This window comes from Mustela putorius, unplaced genomic scaffold, assembly GCF_011764305.1.
Source record: "Mustela putorius furo isolate JIRA1106 unplaced genomic scaffold, ASM1176430v1.1 tig00000551_pilon_pilon_pilon, whole genome shotgun sequence".
Classification (NCBI taxonomy): Eukaryota; Metazoa; Chordata; class Mammalia; order Carnivora; family Mustelidae; genus Mustela; species Mustela putorius.
This window is the reverse complement of record NW_025421412.1, coordinates 113,857-134,106: the sequence shown is the minus strand read 5'-3', so window position 1 is coordinate 134,106 and position 20,250 is coordinate 113,857. Positions and strand designations below refer to the sequence as shown.

Here is a 20,250-nt window from a genome sequence, read left to right as displayed (position 1 = left end):
CCTTCGGCGGGGGTCTTGATCTTGGGGTCCTGGGATCGGGTCCCCCCTCCCCCGCCTTGTTGGTCACTGATTTCCCGCTGGCGGCTACTGGGCGAGGCCTTCCCGCACCGAGCCGCTCCCGGACCGTCCCGAGGCCCGCGTGCCCGCGCCCCTCGCGGCGCTCTGGCTCCGCGCACTCCGGGTCCGCGGCACGCCCGAGGCTCTGGGGCGTTGGGGCGGGGGGGGGGTGGGGGGTGGACGTGGAGCATCATGGGCCGGGGGGAGGGGCGGTGGCCCAGTTCTCGCGACGTTTCGGCTCCGGGTGGGAGGCAGCGTTGACTCCGCAGCGGGTGCAAGATGCGCTCAGAGAAGGAGGGGGTGGGAGGCTCCGGGGCGGCCGTTGCCGCGCGGGGCCCGAGCGGGAGGGAAAAGGTGTCTGCTGTGGAAGTCCAGTTCCGCCGGGAGTCGCCGCGGCGGGAACCAGAGGTGCCACCAGCCTCGTCCTTCGCCTGTGGGGGCGGTACAAGCAAGCCTCGCGAGGAGAAGAAGACAGTTCTGAGCAAGGTGGGGGGGCAAGGGGCGGGGCAGGCAAGCCTCGCGATAGGAGGAGGGTCTTCAACAGGGTGGGTCGAAGCAAAAACGGAGAGGTGCGTGCAAACCTCGCGAGAAGAGGTGATCTTGAGCGGGGTGGGGCGGGGCCAAGGGGAGGCGGGATCCTCTGCCGGCGGGAGGCGGAGCTAAGGGTGGTGTGTTCCGGAGGCGGGTGAGCGCGCAAACCTCGCGAGAAGAGGGACGGTCCTGCGCGAAGGCGCGGAGGACTCGGGGTAGCCGAGGGGGCGAGGCTGTGCCTGCGGCTTCAGCACCGCGGACAGCGGACCGACGCGGCCTTTCCTGGCGTGCGGAGGAGGAGCGGCGCGCGGTGGTCCGGCCCGGTCCCCGCGCACCGTCGTCGCGGCTCCGGAGACAGGGGCTCTGTGAGGCGCAGCCCTGCCGGCCGGCCGTGGCCGCGGCGGCGCGCGGACCTGTGGGCCTCCCCGGCCGCCGAGCCCCGCGTGCGTCGTCTCCTCAGGTGGTGATCCGGCGGCTGCCTCCCGGCCTCACCAAGGAGCAGCTGGAGGCGCAGCTGCAGCCGCTGCCCGCGCACGACTACTTCGAGTTCTTCACGGCCGACCTGAGGTGAGACGCGCTGGAGGGAGACGCGCTGGAGGGAGACGCGCTGGAGGGAGACGCGGGGCGGCTGCGGGGCGGCTGCGGGGCGGCTGCGGGGCGCGGAAGCCGTGCCCGCGTCTGCCCGCCCGCGCCGGCCGGACCTGGGCTCGCTCGCTCGGTTCGCGCGGCAGAGCGTGCGGCTGCGGGGCGGGCGCCCGCGTCCCGGCTCGGACCCGCCGCCGCCGCCGCCGCCGCCGCCGCCCCGCACCTCCGGCTTCTCGGGCTGCCCGTCACGCCGGGGAGGAGGGGGCGCCGAGGACGCGCCGCCCGCCGCTTCTCTCCCGCGCGGAGCAGCCGACCTCGGGCTGGACGTCGCGCAGGGGCCGTCGGGGAGACGCGGCACGGGCGGGGAAGGCGGGTCTGCTGCGAAGGAGCCACGGGGGGACGTGCGGGGACCGAAGCTTGGGAAAACGGGTGCGGCCGAAGAGCAGGCGGTGGCCCCGCAGTGACGCGGGGCGCGGCCCCGGCCCCAGCGTTTACCTGGCTGCGCCCTCGGCACGTGCTTGTCTGAGCCTCCGTGTTCCCCTCCGTGGAATGGGCTGGAAGTTCCTGCCGACGAAGGAGGCGGGGTGTGAGGTCGGGAGGCTTCGTTCGTGCGCCGCGCGCGTCGTGCGCCGCCGTGCAGGTCCCGCTCGAGCGCCGCACGGGGTGCGCGGGGTCGGCGGGGACTCGTAGGAGTGACCCGGCGCGGTGGTTCCCGGTCCGCATGTGTGCTGAGGGGTGACCTTGGAATGACCTTGCCTTTGGCTTTCAGCTGCTGCTTGGTAGGCAAGATACTGACCTTAAGCGTCTTTCCCAAGTCACTGAAAAGATCTCGGGTAATGTTTTCCTTATATTTTTGTGCGGGTTTTTGTGTGGGGTTTGCTTCGTTCTGTTTTGTTTTGTTGCTGAAGATGACGCGGATCCTGCTTGGCTGAGAGGTGTTCTGGGGCACCGGTCTCAGTTTGTTGCGTCTGTCAAAGAGACGGAGCAACATCGAGAAGTCTTACGCGTTCACTAACTGTTCTCACTGTTCTCTCTCATTTCAGTCTTTATCCTCATCTTTACTCAAGAGCATACATAAATTTTAGAGATCCTGATGACATCCTTCTTTTCAGAGATCGTTTCGATGGCTATATCTTCATCGACAGTACAGGTTGGATCTTTGGCTTTCTAAACTCTTTACTATGATCTCCGAGTCCGTGAATTAAGTTTTTGCTGGAAATGTTTGTGAGTTATAATAAGTTCTCAGAAACCGGTGTAAAATGAGCGCATAATGTCCATTGTATTGCTGTGGTTGTGTGCTTACGTTGAAACTCAAGATACATAAACCAAAGGACTCCCATCCACTCCTTGTATCAGAGACAAGCCATATATATATATATATTAAGATTTTCATATAAGTGAGTCTTCTGGGTACGTGAACTTCACTTTCTTATGTTCCAAAGCCAAGTCACTTTACTCTTGTGCAACAGAAATTTTCTAAAGTTTATTATTCAGTTACATTCCTGTCTTTTGAAACAGAGTCATTTTGGGGCACCTGGTGGCTCAGTGAGTTAAGCATGTGATTCTTAAGTCATCAGCTTCTGCATTTAATGAGGAGGCTTCTTAAGATTCTCTCTCTCTGCCCCACCTCCCACACTAAAATAAGTAAATTATCTTTTCATTTAAGATTTTATGTATTTGATAGAGAAAGAGCACGAGCAAGGGAATTAGTAGGCAGAGGGAGAGCGAGAAGCAGGCTCCCCACTGAGCAGAGAGCCCCATGCAGGGCTCGATCCCAGGACCGACCTGTGGTGAAGGCAGAGGCTTAACCGACTGAGCAGTCCAGCACCCGTAAAATAAGTAAACTTACATCTTGAAAAAAATTTTAAAAATAAGAATGTTAAACAGAGTACTTCTCATAATTATACCATTACTGGACATGTAGGGGACTGTAATAACAAACTTAAGTTTCTGACTCCGTTGAACAGCATTGCCTGCTGAGACAGGGACATTTCCCTCTACTCTAAATGGTTCTGGTTCTCTGTGGTTTTTGGATCTTGCCTTTGTCTTCCTTCCCGTCAGACTGTCACCTGTTGTTGTCCGTTGTGACCAAGCCTCTACACCTGTAAGAGCGTATTCTCTGTATCTGCCTCACCAACCAAACTCCTCCCACTGCACCCAGCCCCACTGGTGATAAGTGTTTTCTTCCTCACTGAGAGCCAACAAAATACCCTTGAAGAGTGACTAGGCTGAGGCCAAGGGTAGTCTTTCCTGTAAGGAGAAGCAGATCTAATCTTGAACTAGTCAATGTTTGTGTTGAATCCTTCTTTATTCAAGTGCCTTTTTCCTTTATTTTTCAAAAAGTTATGGTAAAGATAACATAAATTTATCATCTTAGTTTTTTTTTTTTTTTTTTTAAGATTTCATTTATTTGAGAGAGAGCACACACGTGCGAAGGGAGAAGCAGAAGCGAGGGAGAGAGACAAGCAGACTCTGCGCCCGAGTGCAGAGGCCAGTGCCTCAATCCCACGATCCTGAGATCATGACCTGAGCCCAAACCAAGAGTCAGATGCTCTATGTGCTCAGCTGACGGAGCCACCCAGGCATTCCTCACAGTTCAGTCGTGTTAAGTACATTCACACTGTTGTGCAGCCCATCTCCAGAACTCTCTTCATCTTACAAAACTAAAACTCTGCACTCTTTTTAAATAATTCCCCACCTCTCCCCGACCCCTAGCCCTTGGCATTCTTCTTTCTTTCTTTCTTTCTTTCTTTTTTTTAAATGAATTTCCTAGTCTACATACCTCATATAAGTGGAATCAAATAGCATTTCTCTTCTTGTGACTGGCTTAGTTCATATCACATGGTGTCTTCTATGTTCACCCATACTGTAGCATGTCTCAGAATTTCCTTTTTAAGGCTGAATAATACTTTACTGTGGGTATATGCCACATGTTGTTTCTGTCAGTGGACACGTTGGTTGCTTCCAGCTCTTTGCTGTTAGGAATAGTGCTGCTGTGAACATGGTGTACAAGTATCTCTTTGAGACTCTGCTTTTAGGTTTTTTGGGCATAACCATAGTGGAATTGTTAGACCATATAGTAAGTATGTTTTTAATGTTTTGAGGAACTGCCATACTGTTTTCCTTAGAGGCTACTTCATTTTGTACCCTCACCGTCTGGGCATGAGGCCTCCAGTTTCTCCTCCCACTACTGCTGTTTGCTGTTTCTTCAATAGCAGACCTCATAATAAGTATGAGATAGCATGTCACTGGGATTTTGACTTGTGTTTTCTTAATGCTTAGTGGTTTTGAGTATCTTTGTGTGCTTTTTGGTCGTCTGTATGTCTTTGGAGGAAAGCCCATGTTTAAATTGAGTTGTTTCTTGTTAAGTTGTAGATTTTTTTTGTTTTTTGTTTTTTGGGTTTTTTTTGGTATATATTATAGATCGTAACCCCTCATCAGATGCATGATTTTTTTTCCCCACTCCATAGGTAGCCTTTATATTCTGTTGATTGTATTCTGTGACAGATGGTTTTAATGTGATGTGGTCCAGTTTTTCTGTTTTTACTTTAGTTGCCTGCACTTTTGATGTTACATCTAAGAAATCTTTGCCAAATTCAATGTCAAGCTTTTCCTCCATGTTTTCTTCCAAGGGTTTTATAGTTTTAGGTCTCATGTTTAGGTGTTTGACCCATTTTGAGTCAGCTTTTGTCTGTGGTATCTGGTAAGAGTCCAGCTTCATTCTTTTGCATGTGGATATCCAGTTTCTTGAGCAGTATTTTTTTTTTTTTTTTTAACGATTCTATTTACTAGAGAGAGCATGCACGTAATCGAGAGAGAGAGAGATAACATGAGCAATATGAAGGGCAGAGGGAGAAGCAGACTCCACAGCGAGCAGGGAGCCTGACACAAGGTTTGATCCCTAGACTCTGGGACCATGACCTGAGCAGAAGGCAGACACTTAACTGACTGAGCCACCCAGGTGCCCTCCAGCAGTATTTGTTAAAGAAGACTGTCCTTTCCCTATTGAATAGTCTTGGCACCCTCATGGAAAACCATTTGATCATGTATGTGAGGGTTTATTTCTGGGCTCTCTGTTCTAATCCATCAGTCTGTTTCTTCTTTTATGCCTGTACCATACTGTTTTGATTACCATAGCTTTGTAAGAAGTTTTGAAGTCAGGAAGTGTGTCAACTCCTACTTAGTAAATATCTATGTACTAGTCGTGTGGGTGCAGCAGGGGATCAGGCATTGTTCCTGTCTGTCCAAAGCCCTGCTCTCCTGCTGGTCCTTGACTTTCTTCTGAATAGTTAAGGTTAACACAAAATTATTGTCCAGATAAAAAAGAGTTGCAATATCATCGTCACCTGACCATTCCTGACAAGGATAAAGGATTCAGTACCGACATGGAAGTGTTCCATCAGTTAAGTAAATAGTGAATGTTTCTCGTTATGTTCCTGAACCCCACTCCCATGCACCCACACGTAATAACCAAATCAGTTTCTCTTGGCTTTTGTTCTGAACTTTTCTGTTTGAAGCAAACCTTGTCTGAGTATTGGGTGTCCCCTCTGAGGCCCCTCTTTTAGCCAAGTATCTCTTCTAAGCGTAATAATTCCCTTGAACTCCTATAACAGATTGATGATTTGAATTAACCTTTTAAAATTAAAAAAAAAAAATGTGACTAAGGAACCTAGTTAAAGGAATGCTATGATAAACTCTTCAGGAATGGAGAGAGGGTTTATTGACATTTTAAGGTATGCAGCTTGATGAATTTTGAATGCATTCAACTACTACTGCAACATGAGAAATCATTTTCTTTAATAAGTAAGTACTCGTCCTTTGTTCATATTTGGAGTTTGATATGCTAAGTTTGCAGGTACTTGAAAATAATAGTTTAAATGTAATGTTGTTATGGTCAGTCTTTAAAAAAGCTAGATCACGGGGCACCTGGGTGACTCGGTCAGGTAAGCATCTGACTCTTGGTTTTGGCTCTGGTCTCAGGGTCATGGGATTGAGCCCCATGTTGGGCTCTGCTGGGTATGGAGCCTGCTTAAAATTCTCTCTCCCTCTGCCTCCCCATCTCCCCCCAAAAAAGAAAGAAAGCTAAATCATTATTTTCCAAAATGAATATAGTGGAATTTTAGAGTGGTTTTTGCAATTTGTTTTCTGTTAAAGGCCTAGAATATCCTGCGGTGGTAGAGTTTGCCCCATTCCAGAAGATAGCCAAAAAGAAAATAAAGAAAAAAGATGCCAAAACTGGAAGCATTGAAGACGGTGAGTCCCTTTACAAAGGCTGCATTATGAAACCGCCAGAGTAAATACACCTATCAAATAGAATTCCTCTCCCATATGTGGGAAGGAACATGTTTCTTTTCTTTTTTTCTTTTTTAATTTACAGATCCAGAATATAAGAAGTTTTTGGAAACTTACTGTGTGGAGGAAGAGAAACCTAATGCCAATCCTGAAACTCTCCTGGGAGACATAGAAGCAAAGACTAGAGAACTTATTGGTCTGTTTGCTCATTTCTTCTCTTTACTTGACTGAGCTATATATTTACTTCCTTTTCAGGATTATTTAAAAATTCACACTTGTGACAGGCTTAGCAGGGATGTAGAGTGTTTTCCGGTTGTAAAAAATTATGGCAACCTGGAAAAATATTTCTGAGCATCTGTCCAGTCCACTAAGGGAGAGCACCAGAGGTTTTAGTTCCATTTATTTGTTCACAGTTATGATGCTCTCAGGTGAGGAGTGGGGAATGGAGTTTTATATTTTGTAGCAGCTGGTTTACTGCGTGTGTAGTGCAAAGGATCTTTTAATCGCTAGAGTTAATATTTATAAAAATCTGCTTAGCATGCATGTGACTATTTTTGGTCAGCACATGTTGAGTGGATACTGACTCAGCCTAGGTGTGCAGAGTGAGCATGAATGGGACACATGAGGCCTGTGCTGTCAGGTATCTGCCCTGCTCATGGGGAAAACTGAAGTAAACACCTGCAGCAGTAATCAGGCTTTAAGCCAGGGCATGTCCGTGTGATCAGTGCCACAGTGTGATGAAACAGTCCTGGGAGGGAGAGCCCTCTGAGAGAAGCCCTGCTAAGACATGGAAGGAGAAGGGGCTAGAGACAGCTGGAAGCTGAGCTGCGGGCCTGTAGGAACAGGAACAGGGTCGGGGGCAGGTGGGGAAGAGATTTGGAGTTTGGGAGATAGCTGAGACTGCTAAGGGAGCCTGATTAGTTTTCCCGTGTCACTCCAGGCATCACTCCAGACACTCCATGCCTGAGGAAACACCAGGCTTTGGGGAGTGTGGGGAGACTTTGCTCCCGTCCAGGGAGGGCTTCTTACACTAGCTGGCAGAGTCTGCATATGCTCTGGCAGATTAGGTGTGGGAAGAAAGGAAACAGAAAGAATTCAGGCCTCCAGGAGCTTGACTTGAATGGATCAGTGGGTGGAGGCACCATTACTGGCAGGGCAGACTGGGGAGGGAGGAAACACTACTGGAAGTGAGTCAAGAGATCACTGTAGAACATGTTAAATTTAAGAAGAGCAAAAAAAAAAAAAAAAGCAGCTTAGAAATTATTTATAGTACTCCCCCCCCACCCCCCACCCCGCCACCCTGCACCTTGCTGTAAATTCTCTTGTACAGGATAACCACAGAAAAGGACCAGGGTCTTCCAGTTCTGGGCAGTTTTGAGATAGTCCTTGGTGGCCAGACACCCCCCACACTGGAGGGATATCCTCTCCCTTCCCCAGCCCCTTTCCCAGTGCCTGGTGCACAGTAGGTGCATTGTAGTGTTTTATGGGATAAGTAAGTGTTATTCACAATTAGTAGCCCAGAATGAGGCTGTGGAGCTTTGTTTCTGTGATCCTGTTTGCCCATCAAAGTTTGGATCTTAATCCGGCAATTCAAGGCAAATTGCCCTTTTCTTAAATTTTGGCCTTAGAATCCAGTAAGTGATCTAGTCAGAGCAATGAGGGTTGGAAATACTAACTTCCATAATTGAAATTCCATAATTTCCTTTTATTAATTTAATAAATGGAAATATTAGTTCCCTCTGAAGCTGCAGGTTAATGCAGTGGCATAGCAGGGTCTGTAGAGCAGACAGACCTGGGCTCAGCTTCCTGCCCTGAGACTTAGCATCCCCGTGTCCTCCTAGGTCATCGTGACAGTGCCCAGGATGCAGCAGCTGTCTGTAAGTGGTAACAGTTAGGTTGTTAGTTAAATTAGCATTGTATTACATGGCCAGGCACCTTCTCTTTAACAAATGATACATTTTTATGGTTTGTAAAGCACTTTCTAATACAGGGTCTCATTTACCCTTTTCCTATTCATCCTTTGGGGTAACAAGGCAGGTAGTTCATTGGCGAAGGGAGTAGATGGTGGTGTCTTGTCAGCTCCTCCAGTCACCCGGCGAGGTCTTGTTCCTGCTCTTTGCCGACAAGTCCCAAACTCCCATGATGCAGAGCAAGAGTCCTCCCTAATTTGAGGCAACTGCCTGTTCCAGAGGGCATAAGCTGTGCTCATCCTGAACCAGAGTTCTTGATTAGCATAGGAGACGTCCATGGAGGTAATGGGCTCTTCTTGGCCTCTGCACCTGTGATGAAATGTGGACATTTACACAGCCCTAAATCTGGGGCAGAGCTTTCCTGGCAGAAGCCATATGACACATTATGTCAAGGTGTTTAGGAGTCCTTAATTCCAAGTTAAGAATCCCTGCCCAGGGCTCTTTTATAGAATTCCTGATTAATTCCTGATCCTCAGAATTCGAGAAATGCCATGGCCAGTCTTCAAGTGCATCCAGGGATTCTTCTTTCCCTCATTTAATCTAAGGTCTTGAAAGAGCTGTGGAAGAGACCTACACCATCTTCCACCTTCCCACCTGCATTGTGAGCCACTGCCATGGAGAATACATGTTTCTCAAAACCACTCTCCCCAAGAGACTGCCTTGAGGCCCACCATATTTGGTATTTGGGCACCAAATTCCAGGGCAGATCAGATACATCCGGGGCATGAAAGCTGAGCATTGAGTTTGAGTTTACAGAGAGATTATTCCTGGGTGGTTAGTGTTGCTTAGATGAAGTACCCTGTGGGGTCACTGTCTAAACTTTTACATCTGGTTATTTTGGTTTGTGGAGTGTATACAAGAGATGACAAGAATCTACATTGTTTAACATCATTGTCTGGAAAGCAGAAAAGGAAGAAATTTCCAGAATATGTGTTGAATCAAAGTGAATCTATAACCAGGTTATGTAATGTTTTAAAATATCCGCAAAAATGGGAAGATGCTCATAGTGTTTGGGAAGTCTAATGTGTGGTACTCATTCTTCTTTTTTGCTTTTATAGCATCTTTGTAAGTAATATGGAGACTCCCTTGAGAATCAGGAATTCGTTGCCTACTATTTGTAGAGTTGTCAGTCCCTCCAAATGACTTGACTTTATAGTGATGAAGTAGGAACTCCCCCCAATACAATGTATGCTCATCTAAATTTTATTTATTGGTTTATAAGATTATATTTTTAAGTAGTCTCTGCACCCAACATGGGGCTTGAATTTACCACCTCGAGATCAAGAGTCGCATGCTCTTCCGAAATAGCCAGGCTGACTAAAGATTAAATTGGAAACAAGTATTTAAGATGAAGAAAAGAAATCTTATTTTATTTTAAAGTTCAATACTATATTATAATTTTTGTGTTTTAGCTAGAAGAACCACACCTCTTTTGGAATATATTAGAAATAGAAAATTAGAGAAGCAGGTAGGTCCACCCTTCACCTGATGAGGACCCTTCCTGTCCCTGCCGTGTCCCCAGAGATAATCGATACACACGCTTTTCCACATCTCTAGAGGATTCGGGAAGAGAAGCGAGAAGAGCGAAGGAGAAGGGAGCTGGAGAAGAAGCGTTTACGGGAAGAGGAAAAGAGAAAGAAGCGAGAAGAGGAGAGGTGTAGGAGGAAAGAGGCAGACAGACAGAGGAGAGCTGCTGAGAGAGAAGTAAGGATTAAGGTAATTTTGAGGAAACCGCTCGTTTCTTTTTTCCAAAGCTAGTTCTGCTACAGTTGTGCTTTTCAGGTATTTAGCTCTTCCAACTTGTATGGACATTTTCAGTTAGCCTCCGTTTGCTATTATGGTTCCATTTCTCTGCAGTACAGCAGTGGTTCTCAACTCTATTCCCTGAGCCCTGGGGGTTCCTTGGACATACTGTTGGGGAGGAGGCCCGGCCTCTTGGGTGTGATGGCAGCACTTCATCCAAAGGAACCCCACACTTACTTGTCACAGATTGGGCTTCTGCTTACATTTTCTTTTAGAGAAAAGACTCCCTGCCTAAAATGCACACATTTGGAAACTGCTGGCTCAGTGTATACTGGCATTTCTACGTGAAGGTTCACTCTTGGGATTGGGTTTTACCTTTTTTTTTTTTTTTTTTACAGTACCAGCTGTGGTTTCTCTTGCCCAATTTCTCCTTTGACTAATGTGTTCATTTAGAAGGGTGGTTTAGTGCACAGAAGTAGTTCTTCCCCATATAAAATAGGGTGCTCCAGTGTGAGTCCCCCCTCCTTGTTAGTATCTGCTCAGGTGACCTTAACAAACCTAGATTTCAACCTAATACGTATTTTCCTTCATTTCAAGAAGGCTTTGAAGTACTTTTAGGGGTTTATTACAATTGTATCTTAGAAAGAAAATAACAGATCAGGACTTGAGGGAAGATAGAGTAGAAAGGGAGAGGATGGGGAAGAGGCCAGAGTCGGCATAACTGGGCCACAGTTTAGTTTCTTTTTTATGTATGTATATTTTACTCAGTTAACATATAGTGTATTGTGTTTCAGAGGTCGAGGTCGGGGATTCATTCGTCTTAAATTACACCCAGTGCTCGGTGCATCCGGTGCCCTCCTCACTGCCCATCCCCCGTTAGCCCTCCCCACCCCTCCCCTCCAGCGGCCCTCAGTGTGTTTCCTATGATATTCTCTTATGGTTTGTCTGCCTCTCGGATTTCATCTTGTTTTATTTTTTCCTCTCTTCCCCGTGATCTTGTTTTATTTCTTAAATTCCGCATATGAGTGATACTATGTAATCATATGATCATTGTCTTTCTCTGATTCACTTATTTCATTCAGCATAATACCCTCCAGTTCCATCCACATTGTTGTAGATGGCAAAAATCTCATTCTTTTTGATGGCTGCATAGTATTCCATTGGAGATAGATATTTTCATGCATATATATATGTATATATAAACATGTATTCATGTATACATATATTGAATGTATGTATGGATATATATGAATATATAAATATACATATATTAATGTATATATACATGTATATATAACATATACATGTGTATATAAACATGTATACATGTATATTGAATGTATATATGAATATATATGATTATATAAATGTGTGCATATATTCATATAATGTATACGTGTATATAAACATGTATACTTGTATATATGTGTACATACATACATACGTGTATATATATTTGTTTTACATCTTTATCCATCATAGATTAGTTTCTGATGTGCTTGATGGGAAACAGTTTCATTATCTGTGAGGAACAACATGCCATTTCTTCAAGCTTTTTTCTAGGCCTTTGCTTCTAAATCAGTTTCTCCTGGTCACATGGGGCTCACTAGCTGGAGGGATGTCTGATATACAAATCATTTTGAGAATTAAAATTTTTTTAACCTGAAAAATAAAATCCGTGAAGAAATGCTAAAAGAGTTTGTGTTAATATCATAAAAATGACAGCTGCAGAGAGAGAGCTTCATGGCTATTTTTAACAATAAAGAAAACTATTATATAAGCAACCCAGCTGTTTTTATTTTCCTCTGAGGACTCTAAAACTAAGTAATGAGCTTAAGTTGAAGTAGGAAGTTAGTTTACCAAAGTTACAAAAAAAATTCCTGAATATACACATCGTATAGGAAATAGATTACATTATTAACAAAGTTGTGTGATTTTTTTTTTAAGATTTTATTTATTTATTTGACAGAGAGAGAGATCACAAGTAGGCACAGGCAGGCAGAGAGAGAGGAGGAAGCAGGCTGCCCGCTGAGCAGAGAGCCCGACGCGGGACTCGATCCCAGGACCCTGAGACCATGACCTGAGCCGAAGGCAGCGGCTTAACCCACTGAGCCACCCAGGCGCCCCTTGTGTGATCTTTTTCACAAAACTTATGAAAAACAGATGTGGGCTGGGTGGACGCACAGAAAACAGGGCATCTGCTTCCACCTCCTCCGGTGCCTGGCTCCGCCCCCTCCCTCTTACCTCCTTCCCCCACTTTCCCCTCCCTCCCTGTCTCCTCCTCCCTTTGCCAGTCTGATTTCACGCTAGGCTTCTGCTTGCTTCCTTCCACCGGGAGCTTTCTCCCAACACTTAAGTGTTCTTTTTTTTTTTTTTTTTTAAATATTTTATTTATTTGGTAGAGAGAGCGATCACAAGTAGGCAGAGGGGCAGGCAGAGAGAGAGAGAGAAGGAAGCGTCTCCCTGCTGAGCAGAGAGTCCGATGCGGGGCTCGATCCCAGGACCCTGAGATCATGACCTGAGCGGAAGGCAGAGGCTTAACCCACTGAGCCACCCAGGCGCCCCAACACTTAAGTGTTCTTAAAAGTGTTTCCTCATCCTGTCTCCATAGAGAGACCTCCCTGAACCCCTTGAGAAGCCATCACTCCTCACCCTACATCTCTCTGTCCTTTTTTTCTTTTTGGTAGATGTTTGTAGCATGACACCTAAGAATATCTGGTTCACTTTTTTTCTATTTTGTTACTGCATACTCCCCTCCCCCCATGGCGACCACTGACTCAGCTAGAACGTCCTGTGAGTTCCTTCATGGTGGGCACTTGTCTCTTATTCACAACTATATTCCTAGTACCCGACATAGTCTTTTTCCCCCGTTCCTGGCACATAGCTCTTAAAATCCTTGCCATCTCTGGAGTGTCTTCCATATGCCAGTGAGATGACAGGTGGCTGAGGCCATGGGTACCTTCAGATGTCTGAAGTGGGGACAGGTTTGTGTAACCCGACATTAATTCCAGCTAGCTAGTGTCAAACTGAATAGAATTATAGGACGCCCAAGTCTGTGTTGGAGGGCTGGAGAAATGGTGTTGGAAAGGACACCACACATTTGGTTTCAGAGGTGTTGGAGGTAAAAACGATTCACAGGTGCACAAAATTATTTGTTGGATGGATGGGTGGAAACAAACTATTACACTTCCCTGTGGTTTACTTTTATTACCAGCATATGTTACCTTTTTAATTAAAAAGTATGTCGGAGCACCTGGGTAGCTCAGTTGTTAAGCGTCTGTCTTCAGCTCAAGTCATGATCCCAGGGTCTTGGGATTGAGCCCCACATCGGGCTCCCTGTTCTGTGGGGAGCCTGCTTCTCCCTCTCCCACTCCCTCTTCTGTGTTCCCTCTCTCACTGTGTTTCTCTCTGTCAAATAAATAAATAAAATCTTTAAAAATATATATATGTCAATAGGGGTGCCTGAGTGGGTCATTCGGTTTAGTGTCTGCCTTTGGCTGCGGTCATGATCCCAGGGCCCTGGGATCTAGCTGCAAGTAGGGGCTCCCTGCTCCGCGGGGAGTCTGCGTCTCCTTCTGCCTGCCACTCCCTCTCCATGTGTGTGCACTATTGGATAAATAAATAAAACCTTAAAACATAAATATCAATAGATATCTGAAAGGAGATGTTTAAATTCACAGACCCCACAGGCAGAAGAAGAGCATGTACATTAGCATAGTGCACATCTGTGATGAGAAACAAATTTCCATATTTGGTCTTCCCTTTTCTGTTTCATTCTTTTTTTTTTTTTTTAAGATTTTATTTATTTGACAGACAGAGATCACAAGTAGGCAGAGAGGCAGGCAGAGAGAGAGAGAGAAGGAAGCAGGCTCCCTGCTGAGCAGAGAGTCCGATGCGGGGCTCGATCCCAGGACCCTGAGATCATGACCTGAGCCGAAGGCAGCGGCTTAACCCACTGAGCCACCCAGGCGCCCTTAAATGAACTCATATAGTTGAAATTTATCTGTGTGTAATTTTGCTATAGTACAATTTAAAATATGCTCATTTTTATAAGTTAGAAAAAAATGTTCAGAAGTATGCCTTCTACTTTTGTTTTATAAACTGACTTACCTGTGGCACTTGAATTTCAAAGAGTAAAGAAGGCCCAGATTCAAAGACAACAACCTGCTCAGGCTGATTAAAGTAAGAATAAGACGTGTTTTCAAAAAGGTTATTCTAAAAGTCATCGGTATAGAAGCAACATTTTAGACAATATATTTTTACATATTACAAAAGCAGCACTTGTTCACTTTAGAAAAAACTAGAACTTGGTGACAAAAGGAAAGATCATTGCAGTTCCACCACCACCTAAAAATCATCACTATTAACACAGTGTTGCCAGCATTGGATGTTTCTCTGTGTGTATAAACATAGAGACCAGGACATTCATTTGTTAATAAGAGCATCTTCTCATCACATTAGCTGTCCTAAATTGTTCTTCATAACTATAGTATTTCATTGACTGAATGTTCCCCTCAGTATTTAACCAAAAACCTGGTTGCTGCACCTTTAGCTTACATTTTTTTGCTATCCAGACATTTGCACTCAATGTTGTTTTCTATTTTTAATTATTATTAAACATCCTCATTTATAAAATACTCCAAAAGTGACATTCTCCTGACATTATAATTTCTTAGCTTCTTAAGAAACCAGAAAAGGGGGAGGAACCAACTGAAAAGCCAAAAGAAAGAGCAGAGGAAGTGGATATCGGAGATGGAAAATGGGAGCCCTGTGCTGTCCTGAAGCCCACGCCCTTTGGGAGCTTGGTGGAGGAGCCCAGGGAAACGTAAGCCCACGCTTCTGTTGCTTTGACCACGTGAAGGATCACAGACTGTCCTGTCTTGGCACAAGTGCTTGTATTTCATACTGCTTATGGAATTCAGGGGTTTTACCACGATACGCTCCTCCACACCTTTATTTCTCCGTGATCATACTAGGAGCTTAGTTCCTTTTATCTGCAGCTTCAAGTCTTCGAAGCAGGGACACAGCCTTCTCCTGGTTCCTTAGCTGTGCCTGCCCCGGCCTCTTCCTTTGGGTTCCCGTTACCACCCTTTAGGTCTTGAGGATCTCCTTCGCACTCTCTTGTCCAGGTGCCGGGATTCTGAATGACTTCTTACTGTCTTTCTTCCACACAGACCTGTGATTAAAAAAAAGAAAAAAGTTTCCTTCTTTTTGGGGGTTCTGGTTTATTGGTTTGTTTGTAAAATTAATTCATACATGATCATGAAATCTGTGATCTGTTAGCACTGTGGTTTCTGCTGGAGGTGTTTGTATCATTGCGTATGATACTGTAGCAGTGCCTTTTGTCCTGTTTCTGGCATGAATTTACATTTGCTTATGGATCTGTTTCTCCCCACCAATCCTGCTGCTTTTGTTTTGAGGGGAAGCCACAGATAGCATGTGAGGATTTTTACCTGTGGGTTGTGAAGGGAAAGACTTTAAGAACCAAAGGAGCTAAGCAGCCACTTATTTATATTTTGTGCACTTACCAGTGTAATTTTATATGTATAAAAAGGAGTAAATTTCAGTTAATTTGAGTTACACCTGAAGCAGAAACCAAGCCATCAGTATCAGCTCTGTGTCTTGATGGACGTGGACTTGGGCCACTAGGAAAGTCACTTGAGCCGTTTGGTCTCCTGGACTTTATCTGTAAAGGGGGGAGTTATATTTACTTTGGGGAGTTACTGAGAATTAGAAAACTAAGTACATATGCCTGTTAGGTATGTCGTTTAGGGTTAACAGTAGATACTGTGGTTACTATTATTGATTCATCTTTCAACAATTTTTTCTTGAATGCCTGTGCTGTGCCCATTACGCGCATGCCTGTGATGCGCTGACAAGCAGACTTCGGTATTCCCTGCCTCTTTGGTAACTTGTAGTCTGGATGGGAAGATAGGTACTGGACAAGCAGTATACCTAACGAAGGTTACTGAGAATTTGTATTGAATCACAGGTCACAGAATGACAGTGATAAAGAGCAAAGGGAGATGGAGAGAAGATTTCGAGAAAAAGAGCCTGAAACACAAAGATGCCACGTGGACGACAGCAGAAAGCACAGAGCTCCCTGTGAGTTAGACAAGTTTTCAAGGAGAAACGAAGAAGAGCCAAAATGGGGGAAAGGAGTCCCCCCAGACACAGGGAAGAAGGGGAACCAGGACAGTGGCGTCCCTGTGGAGGCAGCAGAGTGGCCCGGGAGAGAGCACAGGAGTGAAGGCGGCCCAGCACCCAAAGCAGAGCGCCTGGGAAACAAGGTTCTTTTGTTCGTTCATTCATCAGCCTTAAAAGTATAAACTGCACATCTGTAGGCTTACACCTGCTTTGCCAAACAGAAGTTCCTCTGTTTAGCCGAAACAGAGAAATCTACATTAGGAGTCTTGAGATTTCGGATCACACACTCTTAGACAGTGGAAAGTCTGCCCCTACTGGGTTCTGCACTCTCAGGGAGTGCATTGCCCAGGGGCTTGCATTTCATGACACTCTGGAGCTTTCTCTTACGCTACTAGTAACAAACTGGTTATCAGGAGACCGTCAGTGGCTCATAAACATGCGTCAGATACGTGTAGGTGGTGAAGGGTTGGAATTGTCCACTTAGTCCACCAAATGGCTTTCTTTCCCCTCAAGAGTTTGAGGTTAATTTTTATTCAGATCACATTGTTGCAGAGAAGCACTACTAATGGAGTCCCCTCCCTTTAGGGCCAGGCCCCATGATGCGACCAGTCCCCCACCACCCAATCGCATGATGATCGAGGGCTCCGAGGCTCTCCGGGCTGGTGTCCACACCCTCCTGCCACCCCATCCCTGACCGCAACAAGCACGCTGTCCTCTGTCTGCATGATTTTGTCATTTCAGTGGTGCTTTAGAAGTGGAAGCACACAATGTGTGACCTGAAATTGGCTTTCTCACTCAGCAGAATTCCCTTCAGATCCACCCAAGGTGTTGCTGGTGTCAGTAATGTGGTTTTTTAAAAAGTATATTTGATAAAGACAGTGAGAGAGGAAACACAGGGGGGATGTGCAGGGGGAGTGGGAGAGGGAGAGGCAGGCCTCCTGCAGAGCAGGGAGCCTGACGCAGGGCTCGATCCCAGTTCCCTGGGATCATGACCTGAGCTGAAGGCAGATGCCCAACAACTGAGCCCCCTGGCACCCTGAGGGGAGCCGTCTGCAGCCTTGACTAACCACATCTGTATCACTCAGAGGTTTCTGTAGTTACCTGAAGTGCAGGAACAGCAGGTCTAGCCGTGGGTCTTTTGGGTAGAAGTTGTTTTTGAACACTGTGGCTCAGCTGCCTTCTGATGCGGCAGTGAGTGGTCTGTACTTGCATATCTTTAGGTGCTGGGCCTCCTCTCAATTAACTGTGAGGCTCTGGAGGTAATAAGGTGCCTTGTGCATAATGGCACCTTTTGCATGAGGCCTGGCTGGTCTCCGTCTGTGCAACCAGTGTTGTCCTGGTGAAAAGCAGGACTGTGTGTGTTGGCCACAGGCAGGAGATAGCATGGGACCCCTGTACCCCTGTGTGCACAGGGATTCAGACCCGCTGCCCCCGCCCAGACCTCTCCCGCTCTCTTCACCGGCCAGGCTTCCACTAAGGGCAAAGGGCATGCCGGTAAATGCCCTGGTGGTGACTGGGGGGCCTGCGGGTGGGTAGAGGTGAGTTGGTGAGCGACATCTTGTGGGATGTGTCTGGGCCCCCAGGTGGCCAAGGGAAGGGGTGCAGGTGCAGGAGGCTCCCCTGAGCCAGGGGTTGGTTGGTCCCCCTCTCCTACAGGACAGAGCTGGCTGGCTTCCCGCTGGTGCTCCTGGTCCTTGACCTTCACTGTCCCTTGGTCCTTCGCTGGCCTCACCCTCCTGGTGTCCTGAAACAGTTTAGTAGTATTTTACGCACTTTATTCTCTTTCAAAGATTTTATTGATTTATTTGACAGAGACACAGCAGGAGAGGGAACACAAGCAGGGGGTGTAGGGAGCTGGGAGCCCAACACGGGACTCAATCCCGGGACCCTGGATCATGACCCGAGCTGAAGGCAGACGCTCAGTGACTGAGCCACACAGACGTCCCTTTTACACACTTTATTCAAGCATTGTTGTGTTCCTCTACCTCAGAGTTCAGTCAGGTGGAGACAGTTCCGGAATAAGCCACATGGAAAGTGCTCTTTATAGATGTTATTAATTCGGTTCATGGCCCTAAAAAGCCACCTCTGGCCATGCCTTGCTTTGTCTCAGGCTGAGTGTTTACCCTGCCTGATGAGTTGGAGGGGCTGAGACGTGTGTGCACACCTTCACCTCTCCACCCGGGAGGGGAACACCAGGACTCCACTGGCTCTGGGGATGTTCTGGGTTTGAGCATGACATTTTCCCAGATACTAACTTTACCTTCTTTCAGGTTATTTTAAATATTTACTGTCTTCCTTTTCATGGCTTTTTTTTTTTTTTTTTTTACTTCAAAATGCCTGGTGTCTGAGATAGTGATGTGAAAAAGGCAGATTTTTAGCTGCAAGATGATTTGCTTTAGCTAATTAGGATCATCAGATCCTGGAAGTAGAGGCATTTTGCTCCCTCCTATATTCAGCCTTTGGAAGGGTAACTACCCCCCCGCCTTTGTCCTGGCAGGACCGGCCAGCCTTGCAGCTGTACCAGCCAGGAGCTCGCATCCGAGCACGAGAAACTGGTGGGGGAGTCTCCATGGAGGGCCATGATGGGAGCAGGGGCGAGGCTGAAGATTCGGCGTGGGCTGGTTCCCAGAAGAGTGAAGAGGCAGGGTGAGTCAGCGCGCACGCTTGCTCGGAAGCTCCCATTCAGCGTTTTATGGGTTAGAAAGGGCATCCAGAAGTGTATCAATTAGCCTCGAGTAAAACTCGCAAGGTATACTTACTCCTTATAAAGAAATCAGAAACTAGAAATATAAATGTGGTATAGAAACATCTAGGAACCATTCTTAAGAAAGAAGCAATCTGTTAAAAAATTGAAAGTTGAGTTGTCATAGATCTTACCGTTTTTAGTTTAAACTAGTATATACTGTTTAGCCAAAACAGAACAGATAATCTGTTTTGAAAAGTAGAAAGTATGATTAAAACAGGGAAGAAAATTAGTATTGTACCAGTGTGAACTCTGAAGCACTTGAAACATGTTGTGGGAATGACCTGTTCTTTGAGTTCTACACAGTTGTAAGTGATCTGTTGGGATCTGGATCTTGTGTGTGTGCGCATCACTGTAGTTTAAAAAAGGGGAGGGAGCCGCGCTCATGCCATTGTAAGCTGGTGATCCAGACACCTGTGCCCCGTGCCGGGCGCATTCTCTGGCGTCTGCGTGCTGTAGCCCCTAGGACAGGAGCGTTGCCACCATGTGAACCACAGCTTGAAGTATTGCCCCTTCAACATTTTGGCCACTGACTTTTTTCACAGTCTCCTGATGGGTGTGCAGCCCGTGGTGTATAACCGCTGTTACGTAAGGGCTGCTGAGGTAACATAAGGGCATTATTTGGGGACAGGAATAACTTAGGTACAGCATCTGGGGTTTTCCTTTTTTGCAGTCTGAGGCCGTTTTATTTTTGAAAGGACTTAATGGAGCTTTCTGCAATTATGTGTTCACAGTATTTTTTAATGTTTGTGAAATTTTTAAACATTAATGTATTTTGGTACTATGCTTTGGACCACATATGAAATAATTTTAGTTGCTATGGATTTGAATTCCAGTTACAGTACTTTTCCTACATTGAATTTTACATAATAAAATATTGCTTTTCAAAATGTAGCTTTAATTACCTGAGTACTTTGTTGATTATTCCTAACTAAATATGAAATGCTTATCAAAAAACTGAGAATTTGGGGCACCTGATGGCTCAGGTCATGAACTTTGGGTCCTGCCGTCAACCTCCGTGTCAGGCTCCCTGGTCGGTGGAGAGGCTGTTTCTCTCCCTGCCTCCACCCTGCTTGTGTTTTCTCTTCCTATCCCTGTTTCTCTCTCTCAAATAAGTAAATTAAATCTTAAAAAATAAGTAAATAAATAAAATAAAAACAACCTGAGACTTACTCATTTATT

At 46.2% G+C, this 20,250-nt stretch overlaps 1 protein-coding gene across 6 annotated transcripts; it reads left to right on the top strand.

Moving 5' to 3' along the window:
• Positions 1–275: 275 nt before the first annotated feature.
• Positions 276–19,969, top strand: UPF3A (UPF3A regulator of nonsense mediated mRNA decay). 6 transcript variants are annotated; one of them, XM_013053002.2, is made up of 10 exons: positions 282–543; positions 1,049–1,155; positions 2,217–2,323; positions 6,328–6,426; positions 6,551–6,661; positions 9,848–9,903; positions 9,993–10,151; positions 14,855–15,003; positions 16,171–16,283; positions 18,823–18,957. In XM_013053002.2, coding segments are annotated over exons 1-10 (1,110 nt in total). In that variant the 5' UTR covers positions 282–336; the 3' UTR covers positions 18,825–18,957. The 6 variants fall into 6 exon arrangements, 5 of the variants coding, with proteins under 5 accessions (XP_044937162.1, XP_044937163.1, XP_012908456.1 ...); XM_045081226.1 differs by having other exon boundaries at positions 283–543; positions 9,993–10,139; positions 16,171–16,468; positions 18,823–19,969; XM_004745972.3 differs by having other exon boundaries at positions 283–543; positions 16,171–16,468; positions 18,823–19,969.
• Positions 19,970–20,250: the final 281 nt, after the last annotated feature.